Source organism: Pezoporus wallicus, unplaced genomic scaffold (assembly GCF_028554395.1).
Source record: "Pezoporus wallicus isolate ANWC-B61680 ecotype Strahan unplaced genomic scaffold, APGP_CSIRO_Pwel_v1 scaffold_2584, whole genome shotgun sequence".
NCBI classification, from domain to species: domain Eukaryota; kingdom Metazoa; phylum Chordata; class Aves; order Psittaciformes; family Psittacidae; genus Pezoporus; species Pezoporus wallicus.
In genome coordinates this window covers 2,614,780-2,629,934 of record NW_026642851.1, presented here as the reverse complement: position 1 = coordinate 2,629,934, position 15,155 = coordinate 2,614,780, and the positions used below count along the sequence as shown (strand labels likewise).

The 15,155-nt window shown below is 40.1% G+C and overlaps 1 protein-coding gene across 3 annotated transcripts in view; it reads right to left on the bottom strand.

Moving 5' to 3' along the window:
* Window positions 1-15,155, bottom strand: part of CALCR (calcitonin receptor) — a 169,627-nt gene that overhangs the window by 28,618 nt on the left and 125,854 nt on the right. For all 3 annotated transcript variants that reach the window (XM_057432491.1, XM_057432493.1, XM_057432492.1), the window contains 2 exons: window positions 13,121-13,212; window positions 6,795-6,921 (listed from right to left, as the gene is read on the bottom strand). In XM_057432491.1, the coding sequence (XP_057288474.1) occupies window positions 6,795-6,921; window positions 13,121-13,212 (219 nt within the window). The remainder of the gene's footprint in view (window positions 1-6,794; window positions 6,922-13,120; window positions 13,213-15,155) is intronic.

Here is a 15,155-nt window from a genome sequence, read left to right as displayed (position 1 = left end):
ATGCAAAAAGAGAGGTTAAATCAGCCTTTTCACAGAGACATTTATTAGGTATTCAGCCTCCATCCCTGCTGGTCTTCCTCACCTGAGCAGAAAAGATGCAGCCTGAAAACCTGGGAACAACCGGTAGGACCTGATGCCTTCAACTTTGGGAAAACAGTGTACAGAGTCTTTTCTAGAATCACATTTCTGGAAGAAACAGCACCTCGCCTCCTAAATAAAAGGCTGTATGTGGGGATCACACTGCCAAAACACCATCCACAGGATCTGATAGAAGCTGTCTTATTCTGACATGAAATACCTTGGGACAGGGCTACATGAAAGCTATCATCCCTTCGTGATGCTGCAACAGTTTTGAGAAACCTGAGCCTACTATTAGTTACTGCTTTAAGAGAAGAACAAGCAACTGAAACATACATTTTTTTTTTCCCTGGGAAAAGCGATGAGGAAATCTGTCCCAAAATAAATACTTATTCTTAGACTCTTAAACCTCTGTTTTCCCCTCCCGATGGCAGCTGTTAATTTGATGGTGCCTTCCCATTGAAAAAGCAACCATAATACTATTGTTGAGAAAGCTCAGACCTTTTTCAGAGATGGTGATTGACTGACTTCTTTGCAGCCCAGATTCAGTTGCTCCACAGAAACCACAAATACTCTTCTCAGAAGTGCCATTTATGAATGCTGTGAATTTTCTTTAATCATCCATACTTCATTTTCTGGCTGTGGCACACCACATCAGATCAGCGAATTTGACACCACCAGGATTACATGGTGCTTTGTTTCCTCCATTACTCCAAGTTTTGAGAAAATAAACAAGTATATAAAGTCCTTGGGAAAAATGATGGGAATTACTGCTTTGTTTCATGCCATTTAGACTCTGAAAGGTTTGTCTTAAAATGAATGCAGATATTATTCCAGCCTGAAAATTTGTGAGAATTCTTTGAATGTGTCTGGTTCTGAATTCACAATGTCCCTTAGTCTGCATTAATCTCTTTGAACCTAATGGGAGGGGAAGGACTTGATCTAGGACTAGGATGTAAAAAGAGATTTTGGTTTACATCTGAATTACTGAAGTGTTATGCCAGTGCAACCCAGTGATTTCAATGAGGGTAAAACTGGTGACAGGGTGCCAGAGCTGGGGAGCAGAAGATCCTGTCCCTGTGCATCCTGCACAATACCATGCTACTTTCCTTGTCCCTGCGGTTTACTGCTGGACAGAACTGGTGAGAGGGAGTCTAGACAGCAAATGCTGTTAGGAAGCAAAGGATCATGGCCTGAGAAATGCAATTCTGCTGATACTAGAAAAATGCAATGTGTCAGTTGATTTGTGGATGAAGGCATAGGCAGATAGAGCATGAATTTCCCTTCCCTGTCACCTTCTGAGATGACCCTCTGTAGACACATGCACATCAGGTACTGTTCTTGCCTACACCTCTCAGGCTCAGCTGTCACAGCAATGAACCTCAAGATGTGATACGGTGTTTTTTAGTTCAGTTCAGAAATGTTTCTTTGTTGGGAAAGCTTCTTTCTAAATCTGAGCATTAGAACCAAGCCTTCCTGTTCTCCCTCTTTTTCAATGGAAGGATGCTAGTGACTACATGGGTTCGTGTTTCAGAAGACAGTTTGTGAATCCCCTGTCCTGTTATAGCGTTTGCTACGTCACAAAAGAACTTGTGCTACGGAAACACCTGCTCTTCTCTGCTTTACTGGTGACATCTAATGACAAGACAGGTAGTTCTCAGAGAGGAAATGGGAGGGATAGGAGATGCAAGCTTGTCTTTATGCACCTGCTCAGGAAAACTAATGGAATTTGTGTATGTATTTGTAGATGTCAAAAATTACTCTGGGGCATCTGAAAAGTCTGAAGCACAGCCTCAGTCCTTAGCTTGAAAATGATCAATTAAAAGTTAAGTCCACTCATCCATAACAGGCACTTTTGCTTCTTGTTTTACTTTGGAGCTGAATAAAAAATGCCAGAATTTCATCACTGAACATAGCATGGAGAGACATGAAACTGGTGGAAAACCTTTGGCTGGAGACTAACTTTGGCCCTCAGAAAAAGCAAGCAATACAGAAAAGCAAGTAATGTATTTTATGCTCTCCAGGCCAACCTTGCTGAGCTAGTTTGTCCTAGTGAAGCCTATGCACAAATATAAACCTCAAACGCACAAAATTTGCACAATTTGTAAATTCACAAATACACATTGGGACCATATCACCAAACCTTGCTCCTATACCAGAGGCAGGTATAGGCAGAAAGGCAGCGTTTTAGATAGTCAGTTGGACTCTTCATTAGATGAAGGGCTCATAGGGAAGACAACAGCTTTCACAAGAACACTGACCCTTTTCTAGTGTAAAAGATGGTACACTATAGAAGACTCAGGAGACATGACTTCTAGGTATTGGCCAGTAATCCTGTGTTAGAAGTTTGGTCTCTGATTACTTCTGCATCTAGATGATACTCTAGAATAGCTTTGAATCATATCTTTGGGGATTAACTGGCTGCACAGGCCCTGTAAGTGATCCAGTGGGAGCAGGATGGAGGAACAGATGTACTAAGATGAAAGACCTTGGAGATGCTTTGGGAGTGACAGGAAAGCTCTGGAAATAGTTACATTAATAAAGAATCAGATTATTTAACAAGAATGGAGCCTCCTGAAGTGCTACCCTGAGCATAATACATGAAACAACTCAGATGATCAAAGTGCCCTTCTTCTTTGTGGAGCTCCACCTTTGTTGCTTCCAAAGGGGGCTGCACCAAAGAGGCTGCTGGGACTACTAAGGCAAACACAAGTCACATGGGGCAGCAGTTTTTCCATTTATCTTCACTGCTATCATCTATGAGCCTCTTATTTCAGAAGAAAATGTTTTAAAACCCCACAGGCTCTGCCAGGCTACATCAGAAGGAACTGAACGCAACAAGAGATGAGAAAATAACATTTATATGGTAAAAAGTCCTAAAACGGACACTATTCTTGAAATGCTGTGGATCTCCTTTGTTTTCTTGGCTCTCATTTCATTGCTATGCCTTTCAGAATAGCGGAGGTCACCAGTATCACAACCCCATGAATCACAGTAACTACCCTTTATACACTCCTTGTCTGCCTACGGAGCTCAACATTTTATTTCTGCTGTCTTACTGTGATAGGGAGGAAAACCTAAGACACTTGGGCAGTCGTGGTTTCCACTTGAGCTTATAAATGGTGAGATTATTTACAGTGTTCTAGTGTCCGTGAGGATACTAGATTTTTTAATATTACTACAACTGTGGCCTTGCTTTAAAGACTGTAATGCTAGTAGACTCCAGCTTTTGTGCCCTCCTCACTTTCTCATGGTCTCACTAACAATGCTGAGTGGGAAGTAGCTTAGTAGTTACTCCTGAAGGTGTGATTCTTACCAGGAGATGGGGTTTGGCCAGTACAGATAAACCGAGTGCCCTTGTCATACCACCTCATGCCCACAATGATAGCAACAAGTGAAATGGAGCTGTTCGAGCAAGTCCAGAGAAGGGCCATGAAAATGATAAAGGGGCTGGAGGACTGGAGCACCTCCCTTATGAAGATGAGCTGAGAAACTTGGAACTGACAGAAGCAAGGGTGAAACTGTTACATGAAATGTGAAGAGGCTACAGAGGAGCCTGGAGAAAGAACAGATATCTCCACTACAACAGGAAAGTCATAAAAATACAGTAAGATCTCTTAAACCTTTTCTGGTTTAAGAGGTTCCAGTTACTGAGCTATTACTGCCTTGTGGCCAAACTTAGTGCCATTTACAAACATATGTATATTGGTGCCCATGAAGTTGTTAAATTATTCAGTTTCTTATTAGCAGAGCTATCTCTCCAGTCATAAGCTCTATCTCCCTTACCCCCATCAGTATTATTAAAATTACTAATCTTGTTGAATACAAAAAATGAAAAATACAAATGTCATGTGCAAGACTACATTAAGAGAGTAGGCAGCAAGAGTTTTATTTATATTTCCAGGTTTTTTAATGGAGAACATAATGCGCCGTTTACAGATCACCCTTCTTCTGTGGGTCAGTCTCATTTAAGGTGATAGAAGATACGCCTTCCTATAAGATCTGTTCCAGTAATAATGTAATTAAAGCATGTGCTATGTTAAAACAAAAAAATTATCTCACAAAATATAGTTTAGTATATGTAAATGACTGTTCATACATGCATCCTATTTATTTTTGTACTGAGTGTTTCTGAATCTTTTTCATTGCTCTTCGCTTCTTGAGTGGCCACCTAGGCTCAGGTCTTTTTCTTCCATCACTTTAGATCCAGATAAAAACAAGAGAAAGAGAAAGAGAGAGAAGAAAATTACATAACCAGAAAGCAGGAAAAAAAACCAAGGTAAAAAAGCAAATGAAGATATATCAAAAAAGTGGCTTGACTTACCATTTTACATGAGCAAGATGATCTTCAAAGGGTTTAACTCTGTGCAGCAAACTTTATGTGAATAAGGATCCAGTACGACCTCTCCTGATGTAAATGCTTTAGATTGTCTCACATCTTTGCGTCTGGACCACAGGCAGAATGTGCATGTCTTGGTGTTAGGGATGAATTTCCTCTCTTGCTCCTCCTGTCTTTTCTCTTTGTTATTAAACAGAACATTCTTTTTTTCTTTCAAAACTATATGTATTTGTTCATATCCTCATAAATATGTACACAGCAAGTATTTTCCCATGGCATTGAATATTTAAAATATAGTGGGAAACTTTAGGCAGGAAAAAAAGAGGCAGGAGCTATTGGGGTGGAAACACATTTATTATTTTGCAGAATAAATACCACCAACTTTATCTCTGTATATGGCCATTACATAAGGGTCCCTGTAACTGTTTGAAATTCCTTCTACACACTTCAGATTTTCTGTATATAATGGAGGTAGGAGCCACACACACATAAGCCTGTCAGGCTCAGAAAACGCACAGGTGGAAAGTGGATACATGAAGAAAACTTCAGGAATTCAGAAGCAGTTGTCTTAAAATGGACTTAATAAAACAGAGCGTGCAGTAGCAATAGAAGAAAACGATAAAGCTATAAAGCTTTCATTAGCTCTGTTAATTGGCATTAAAATTAGTATGGGACTCTATTCTGTGGAATAATTAAATTTTTAACATAAATCCTTTAAGTCTTCCTATATTCATATGGAGACTATATGTAATATATTCTGTAATATATATGTAATATATATAATGTGTGCTTAGCTGACTAGCTGCAGCCAGATTTACTAACACAGCTATAGTTGGTCAGATCAGTGCAAGGACATGCTTGGGCCATTTCCTTGACTGTACTGAGCACTTAAGGGTGCTCTTCATATTCCCACTGGAGACCTGAAAGCTGACCACATACGTGAACCTCTGCACTGTCCTGGGACTCCACAGTCTCCAAAAGTAATCACGTCATTTCTATACTATCCATTGCCACTGCAATGGAGGTCAGGGTTTTCATTAGGTGATGCTCAGTGTGCCAGTACCTGTCTTGTTGGCTACGTGGCTCTACCGAAGCCTCTGAGAGCTTTGTCATTGAATTCACTGGGGTCAAGATACTCAAAATAAAATAATAGAGATCCAAATAAAGATCCAGCCCAAAGGCACTAGATACAGTTTTAAAATGAAATCTTAGAGCATAAGAGTCCTCACCACAGCCTCAACTTTTACTTTAAAGCACTTTAGATAATTTACTTCGGCTGTCAGGATGTATCATTCTTAACCCTGAGGTAAGGATCTTACTTCAATTTAGGTGCCTGATATCATCTGCCAGCTTTTTATCTTCAAAAATCAAGTGTATTTTCATTGCATCTCTTGCACAGGCTATGGACATATGAAGCCACGCGGGAAGGAGAAAAAAATGTGTGATTTTTAAATTATTCTTCTGCTCTTCTTTTTTTTTTTTTTTTAGTCTCCAGATGGTCCCTGGAACTGGTGATGTTTTCTTTAGCCCATATAGTTCCTACTTTAATTAGCTTACTTAACCAGCAACCTTCAACCAGCTTACTTAACCAGCACATTTGAAACGCACATGATCAGGTTATACCAGGTGCTAATGTTTAATCACTTTCACAAAATTTAAAGCGGATAAATGGCTGAAGCATAACTGAAAGATCTTATTAGAAGTCAAGCTGATTGGTGTTGTGACGTAACTTGAGAGCTTACCAGCCTTGCACTAATTTCACATCATCCGGGGCTGCAGTAATGGCAGCGAACACACCACCACTGCTCTGTTAGAGACAAAGACCAGAGCTGGGTGGCCAAGATATACAATACATATTTATCAGCTGCGCGGCTGGTACAACTTCTGTCACTACCTGAGAGCAGTGAGGCATGATACTGCTTTGATTTAATACCACCCAAGGAAACAAAAAAATGCATCAAACGGATCTTTTGGCAGGGTATTTTTTGAAAAAGTGGTATCTCTCCCCATTCCTACTTCTTCCCAGCATGTGTGCTTGTGAGAAAGGACTGGGGGCTGCCGAGGGTATCTGCCCCTTCAGGGCTTTGTTGGGAAATATCAGGTAGTTAGTGCTGAGAGCAGTGGGGATCTCACACGTCTGAATGGATGGGCTAGTAGGAGCATGTCTGAGGCTTCTCCTTCTTGTACCTGATTCAAAGATTTTTATTGCTTGGTGAAAGATCTGAGCAAGGCTGAGTGAAATTCTCAGAATCTGCACCCTCCATGTGCGCTTTAGCAGATGGCTATCATTAACAGATGAATAGGAATGCTTGGTTTTGTTGTGGCTGTAGTCATTTCACCCGGGTCTTAAGATGGAGAGGAGTCATGCGGTACTTACAGGATCCCTTTTTACAAGGCCTGGGTTAGGCACAACAGCAATGAGGTGAGCAATTGTAAACACGGAGTTCAGCACATAAGAAGAAAACAAATTCTTATGCAGTGTTATCCTTTGACAGCTGAGGCTCCTGAAAAATATGTAGCACACGTTGTAAATTAGTATTTTTCTTCTGATGTCACTTTAACAATCTCTTTCTGGCAACAGTCTCTCAAGAATGCCTTCTGGCAAGACATAATTGGAAAATACATTCCTTGCATCGCAGCCATAACCTCTGTCAATTTTTCTGTTTTGTTTTTACACCTGTTTAGCACCACATGCTTTTTAGACCATGTTGTAGACAGCCATCCAGCTACATTCTCAGCCCTTGATGCCTTTCTTTATTTCATGGTAATCTAGATATTATGTGGTGAAGCAGAACCCTGAGAATTATTAGATGTGCATGATACAAGTAATGAACATCAGGAATACTGCTTTATAAGTAACTGTTCCCTGGAGACTCAATTTCTCAAATAGATGAAAATTATTTGCTACTTTCAGAATTAGTGGCATGACAGGATGGGAACTTTGGCCAGGAATCTCCCTAAATTACAGGGGGATTTGTATTAGTATCCTGAATGTTTTTAACTCCAGCTAAGCTCCCAAATCAGAAGAGATTGTTTTGCTGCTCAGAAGGAGCAGCAATCTTTCCTGAATACCGACTTTGGGGATGGTAGGATTTCTGCTATTTGTAGGTAGCAGAATTCCACAAGAGAAGTTCACAGGATCCTTCTGAAACCAAGTCATGACTGCAATTTCAGACCTGAACCATCTCCCCTTTCTAATTCATGCCCAAATCCTCATGCCACCTCATTGGCTACCCCTGATCCAGAGAAAACTGCCTCCACAGTACTCCATGCCCCAGAGCACAGCCTGGGGCTGGCAGGAGGTGATTACAGAAAGGCAATCATTGAGTTGTTAGATAATGCTGTGATGTCTGTATTCAGTGATCACTGAAAGCAAGCAGGCAGAAACAGTAGCTAAAAAAAATAAGAGCAAGTGTTGCTGTCTTGCTGAAATAAGCTTCCATCTCAGCACTAGGAGTCTTTTGCAGTCTGGAACGGAGCACAAACAGCAACTTTTTGATGCTCTGCAAGTGGAGGTCAATGCAGAATGCACTTTCTTTCAAAACAGAGAGCTAATCTAACCAACTGAACTCTTTATAATTATTTTGCTTGTTTATTTATTTGCTTTCCATTTCCTTAGCTCCTTGGTCAGCTGCCACTTATTCTTTCTTTTCCTTACACCTATTTTCTCAGTCATTGGATGGAATTCTTCCTTTAGCTTGAGGTCACCTTTCTGGTTATGATCATCATCATCCTGTAATGCTCATCACTTTTATTCACCTCCTTACTTACCAATGCACCTTATTTGGTTCAGGACGTCCATGAGATGCTAGTGGGTTAGGAATGAGATCTTCCCTATACTGATTTTGTATTGCTCCTTTAGCATCAGTTACAGGCAGCTGTTGAGGGCCAGATACGGAAAAGAGACTGGTGTGATATCAAGCCTGTTCCAAACAAATTAAAATTTCCCTTTAACTTAGAGCAGTCTCTTCAGCTCCTGGCCACAGAAATGCAGACCCTTGTCTCTCCAGCTTCCTCTCTACAGGGCTACTGGTACAGAGAGGCTGTATTTTGTGATAATCTCTGCCAGGTACATGTGCTTCCACTCTCATTCCTGTCCTTCCTCACTGCTCCACTTGACTTTTGACAGTTTTACTCCTCTATTAAATTTGATTGTCCTTCACTGCATGTTGCCTTAGTCTGCTGCCCAAGCTCCTTTTCCTGCCTGCCTTCCTCCCTTACTTTTACTCCTGCATTGCTCTCCTCCTTTCTTCTCAGCATTCCCCACCTTTCTTTCTTGACTCCAGCTTTCATGCTAAAGACCCATCTGGATCATTAAGCATATATTTCCATACCCTCACTTTTTAATTTGACCTTCAGTGTTTGCCATCACAGTGGCATCAGGACCTGCCTGATTCAGTCTGCACTGAGAGAACATTTTATCAAAACCAAGCCCCTTATTTGATTCACCCTCTCTTCTGGTTTTGAAAATCTGTAATCTTCTCCTTCTCTGACCTATCATAGCCCTCTTCCTGTCCCTCTTCCTGATATCCTAATAATTCCTTCATGGTATTTTTACAGGCTCCTTTTCACCTTCCCCCCATCTTTCTGTATGCTTCCTACTCTGTGTCATTAATCATAATGCAAGAAGGCATCATTAAGCCATTTATCCGTGCCTAGATCTTCTGAGTTTTTTGTGTCACTGGGCTTCTATCAATTGTATCTCAGAGTTTCAGAGCCTCCTGTGTTTCTCGTGGTTCCCTTCTGTTTCACATTTATTCTATGTCTCCTACATTTCCTTTGACAGAGACGGGTTCTCCTATCTACTCACAGAGTCACCCTTACTTTTGAGTTCCTATCTCCAGTTCCCTATTCCATCTGGGAAGTTTTGACTTCCAAGGAGATTTTAGCACTATTTTCTTCATAGATCTGCGCTGTGACTCTGTCATTTGTTCTCACTCATGAATACCAATTACTGCGAATACCCATTTTTACTCCCTGACAGTTATTTTCCATCTCCTGCACACTTGTTTAGTTTTCAAACTATTTTCATGTTTTCTACCTTTCTCTCCCTTACCCCTGGGGAAAAATTCCCAATGAACTTCTACAAATTATCTTTCCACACATTATCCTTCTTCAGCTTTAAAAGCCTTGGCAACAATTAGATTGCAGGTGCTTTCAGAACACAATCATATATTATTCTTGCAAATCTAGACTTATCGTACTCCCCACCTGTCTTTAAACAAATGTCTTTGGTTTAATAATTCAATTAGAAGTGATTTTGAGCTAGGAGTCCCTTTTTCCTTTTGTGTTTTATCATATAAGATAGTGGGGTCTCTGTCTGCAATTATAAAAATACTGCAAAAATCTGATGGTGCATGTAACACTTTATTTAATGAATACTCTGTCTCCTGTTATGAGTTAGTATTGCTTAGTGATGCTCATCACTACTGATTCAGAATTCCCTTCCGAAAGTACTGCAACATCTGTGATGCCAGATCATTACTAATCTTGATACCCAAAACTGAAAGGAAAATAAATCTCTTCCAGGAAAGACGTACATGTGGGAAACAGCAACCTCTGCAAGCTGTTTATTGCTGCCTCTACAGTCAGAGGCTATTATAGAGTCCCCAGACCATCTCTTGCTATCTGATTGCCTGTCTGATGGACAACTTGCCTTCTACTGAAAGTCAAATAATCTATTACTGTCATAGCCAGTTGACAGAAACCCAGTGAAGGCAACATGAACCCTGCTACCCTACAACTTTAGTCTCACTTTCTTATGATCATAGTTTGGTTTCATTTTTGTCCTCCCATTTTGCAGCATTTTGCTTTAATTGTTTTCTCTACTTCTTCCTATAACCTTTGTGTCATGGATTAGTCATGGAAGGGGAAGAAGTGGAGGAGGAAAGACAGGAGGAAGAGGTGTGTTACTGTCTGGAAAGCTGCTGCAGAGATGAGTCTTTCAGTGTGGCCTGGGACTGGTCAGGGTTGTGTGCTGTCTGTGACTCAGAGCTAACAGTGAGTCAGACAGCCTGAACCTCCTTGCTCATGGCAAAGAATCACCTTCCTGGTCCATTCTGGGTAGCTAATTTAACTAGATCCTGTCTTTACTGTCCCAAAGAACTCTGAAGCCTAGGTATAGGCCTTGAAATCAAATTAAACTGTGCTCTTCTCAGCCTTCTTAAAGCATTACTTTGGCTATGGTTTTGTGCTTTTTATAATTAGATGGGAAAGGAATTCATCAGTTCATTGGGTAGAGTTTCTAGATATCTCTGTATCTGATTATTGCATGTTATCACAGTCACTCATCAAACTGCCTCTGGAAATTAGCAGAATTCACAACCTGTATTTTGGATCCACCTGTTTTGAATCTGTAATCCTACAGACTCTTTTAGTCTATGCAAAATCCAACTGTTTCATTTTCCTATGTTTCCTAGACTTGCTCTTAATGGTGGTGATGCTGGGGGCTTGTTCTTTTACTACCCTTCCTGTCTGGCAGTTGAGGCACAGACATCAAATTGTATAGCTTTAAGATTTACGCCAGCTTCTTCTGGCCTCTCAATTTACTAAGCATACCCTTTTCCAGCCTATATGGACACCCTCGTCCATGGTGTACCTTTCCAGGGATCAACACCAGATGAAGTAACTAGGAAGAAACTTCACATAATGTTACTGAGAAAATTACTATTAGAAGGCATACCACCTGGACATATCCATGGATATGTAGTACTTATAGATCAAAACTGGGTCCAGAAACAGGCTAAGATGCCTCATGTAAGATTTAGATTAAATAATACAGAGACTCTGAGGCTAAAACTGATTTAAGCACTGGCATCAAGTATCTGGAATTTTGTGGAGCACCTTTCACTAAAGATTTTTAGAGCAAGGCAACCATCCCTTGTGCACTAGAGATGGGGCTTCAGGAAGGGATTCTTTTAATCCCCAAATCTATGCAATTACTATGCATGTGTAAGTTGGAATTTCATGTTTGCTATGTGTTGATTGATTCTATAGATCTTCAAATGTGTATTTGTGGTTGAAAAAATGACATTTCAGAAACTCAGATAATGAAGTTGATGATATCTCACAACCCAGTTTGTCACACAGGCGTATTTGTGTTCTGGCATAATTTTAGCTTGAAATAATTTCTTGCTGGCTAAATTACAATCTTGAAACAGTATATTGTTACAATGACACCAGGAAGGACTTATGTTACTATAGGCTGACGTTATTGTGCAACTATTCTTTCTTACACTCTGTAAAGAAGATCATGAAAAAAAAAAAAAGATTGTGGGTGGTTTGTTTGGTTTTTTTGTTTTTTTTTTCTTTTCCTTGAATTCTTGATGGGTCAAAGAACACTGCATTCTCTGAAGAGTTTAGGGGGTTTGTGCATACTTAACTATGTCTTTTTGGCAATAAAAGTCTGTCTGGATACAACTGTGTGTATTATTTATTCAGAAGCAGTTCTAATTGTTCCTTATATTACTCTTGTTTCCCAGTGTGCAGTGTGAGGAATACTCCTTTATATTCTTGGAAACCTTTATCCAGGTAAAGTTAGCTGGCCTTTTAGATTACCTTGCCGTTATCTCCAGATATACTCTACTGATGGTGCGCATTTTCCTATCTCTGATCATGAACTGATGACTTGGCTATATGATTGCAAGTAACTGATGCACATTTGCTGAAACCTGTAAGACAACATCCCATTTGGGTCATTATACTGGACGCATCATTCTGTTTCCTCAAACTATCTGTGCATGGACATTACAACCCTGATTTCTGAGTGTGCTATCAGTCTAGTAAATTTGCAGTTTATAGTAATGTTAGAAAAATTAAATATCTTAAAAAGATTGCATAAGAGCTAGAAAAACATAACTTATGCAAGTGTTCATAGCTCTGGATGTACAACAGCTCAGGATCTTGTCTATTGTTTATTCTTTAATATTTTCCCCAGTGCCTTTGATGTCTTCTAGCATTTAACCATTTCCCTGAGCTGAAAACTGAAGGCTGTTCCCAAACAGACCTTCAATACTGATTGTGACTGAAGTTGTGACTACTTTTGATGGCAAATCTGAGCTCCCTCTGCTACTTCACTGCAGACACATTATAATACATAGCATAAAGACAGGTTCACCAAAGGACAAGATTTAAATGCTCTAGTTAAGTTGCCATATGGTAGCTGCAGTGCTTTCAGTGAGTATCAGTTTAGTCTTCTTTAAAGTAGAGCACATTACTATTTTTCCTTTTAATGATGATGACATACTACATATTAATGTCAGATTCACTCTTAGTGCTGGGTCTGGTAAGCACCTACTCAAGTCAATAGCGCAGTCTTCAGCATTAGATAAAGGTATTCCTGCTCTTCAGGAGCTGGGAGCTCCAAGCCATTGTTCTGTGCAGTCACTGCACCTGCCAGGAGCTGGATGTGCCCTTCGAGGAACACCAGGCAACTGGAAAATTAAGGGCCTTACCACACCCCTAGTTACACCATTTCCCTATGGGCCACACTTTTACACCAGTCTTGACAAATATAACAGCATGATCTTGGCTACACACCACTGGGAGATGTCCCATTGGTGACAGGACCCTGTGCTGAGACTTTTTCACCAGGATTATAGAAAAAGGCACTCGTGACAGCCATGTCTTCTTCCAAGCTTTTCTTTTGTTACCACTTGAGATCCTTCAGGGAAAGAAAAGAGAGTGTCTGTAAGAAACACTTACTTGAAATAGAAGAAAATTGCCAAGGAAATCAACAGCGATGTTATAGACAAAGCATGGCCAACGATCGCCATATAATAAAGTATGAACGCCATCTGCAATTTAACAAAAAGAAAAGGCAAACATGAACAATTTGCAGGCAGTCAGGTTTTTTCCTCATTAAAGAAAAACCTATAAAATCAACCTCCCATTTTTTTTTTCTTTTCTTTCAAAGGTTCTTTCTCAATATACTTTTAACATCAGCAATCTATTAAACAGCATAACTCATGGTCAAAAGATGAGATAAGTGTTTCTTACATGAGTTGATCCATTTCTGCTGCACTGAAGTAACTGGCAAGATCCCTGCTCACACTATGCATCACTAACTTTCCAAGCTCTAGGAAAGCACAGCAGACATAACACACTCAGATTTTCAAAAAGCCTATGACAAGCTTCCATGAAAAAAAAAGTATTGAAGAAAACAGGTTGCTGCAGGATTGGTAGAAAGATTTTATGGTTTTAGAACAGCTTAAGCAACAGAGAGCAAAAACTTAATGGCCACTTTTTGAGATGAGTCAGTGGTTAGGTGCCCTCAGGACTCATGGTGGGGCTGGCTTTTTGTTCAACATATTCTTCAGTCACCTGATGCAGGAAATCTCTTAAGTTTCCAGGTGCTACTAAGGTCTTCCAGATAATAGTGAGGGACTCCAGAAGGACCTTAGATAACTGAGGGGACAAGAAGATGCCATATGAGCTTTAATACAGAAAAAAGTGGGGTGATAAAGCTAGGGACAAACCATCTAAACCCTGCTTACACAACACTGAACTCAGGAAAGGAGAGCTTGGAGGCATCCTGCCAGTTCTCTGCGTCACTGGCTTACCACGTAATGACCGCCAAAAAGTCGGCAAAATGCGGGATGTGATCAGGAAAGGCACTGAGGGTAGAATATCATTGTGCCTCTGTTTAAAATTTACATTGCACATCTTAAATGCATGTGTGTTTCTAGTCTCCCCACCTCATGGACATGGCAGAGATAGGAAAGGTGCAAAGAAGGTAACTAAAATAACTAAGGTATAGCAGCTGTGTTACAAGCACGTCCACAGGCCAGGATTCTCCCCTTTGGAGAGGAGAAGTCAAGAGGGGTTTATGATTAAGGCCCACAGAGTCATGAAAGCAGCAGATGAGATAAAGGTTATCCTCAACTCCTATCACAGAGGAACAGCACACCCTGACACAAATTCTGGTTCACACTGGTGTGAACCTTGCTAGATGGTCTTACAATGCTGTGAAGCCAAGATGCACTAACAGGTAGCCAGGCTTTCACTTTGACTAGTATCAGTGAAATCTAAGATAGATCTATCCATATTTTTTATGCCAATAGTAAAACAAAATTGTAGGACAGGACCTGGGCTTCAGAATGCTGCAGTATTTAAATGTCATGTTGTGGTCTAAGGTGTGTCATGCTGTGCTCTTAAGCATCACCCAGTTGTCAGAAGGCTGCAGGAGGTTAAATGGCATGCCAGCCTTTCACCACTGTCTTCTTTTCTGAAAGTACTAATGTGGTATAAGCCTGTCTTAAAAAACAAAGACTTAGATAGGAGGTCTCAGTTCCCCTGTTGTGTTTCTTTTCAGCTTTACTTCATTAATTTTTCTTTTATTATGCATGAGTTATTTTCTTTTTTTTTCATAATTATATGAATTGCCTTTGTAGCCCTAACTTTTGTCAGTCACATCTTCTGGTGTGTCCAAGTAATTTTAAACTTTCATGTGAAAATAAATACGAACAAAATTCAGAAAACAAATCCATTCCTCTTAGCCAAGGTGCACATCTACTTATCTAGTTTGCTCTTCAGTCATTTTACGAGTTTGAAATCAGCTCCTTCTTTCATTAACATAGGTGGTGGTGGGCCAATTCAAAGTCACATTTACACTATCCTGACCACATAGAACAGACATGATCTGAGTGTAAATATAATTCACCAAGGTATGGAAATCTCTGCATATTAACTGCAAATACCTTAGGTCTCCTTCAAAAAGACTAACTACTACATCACTAGT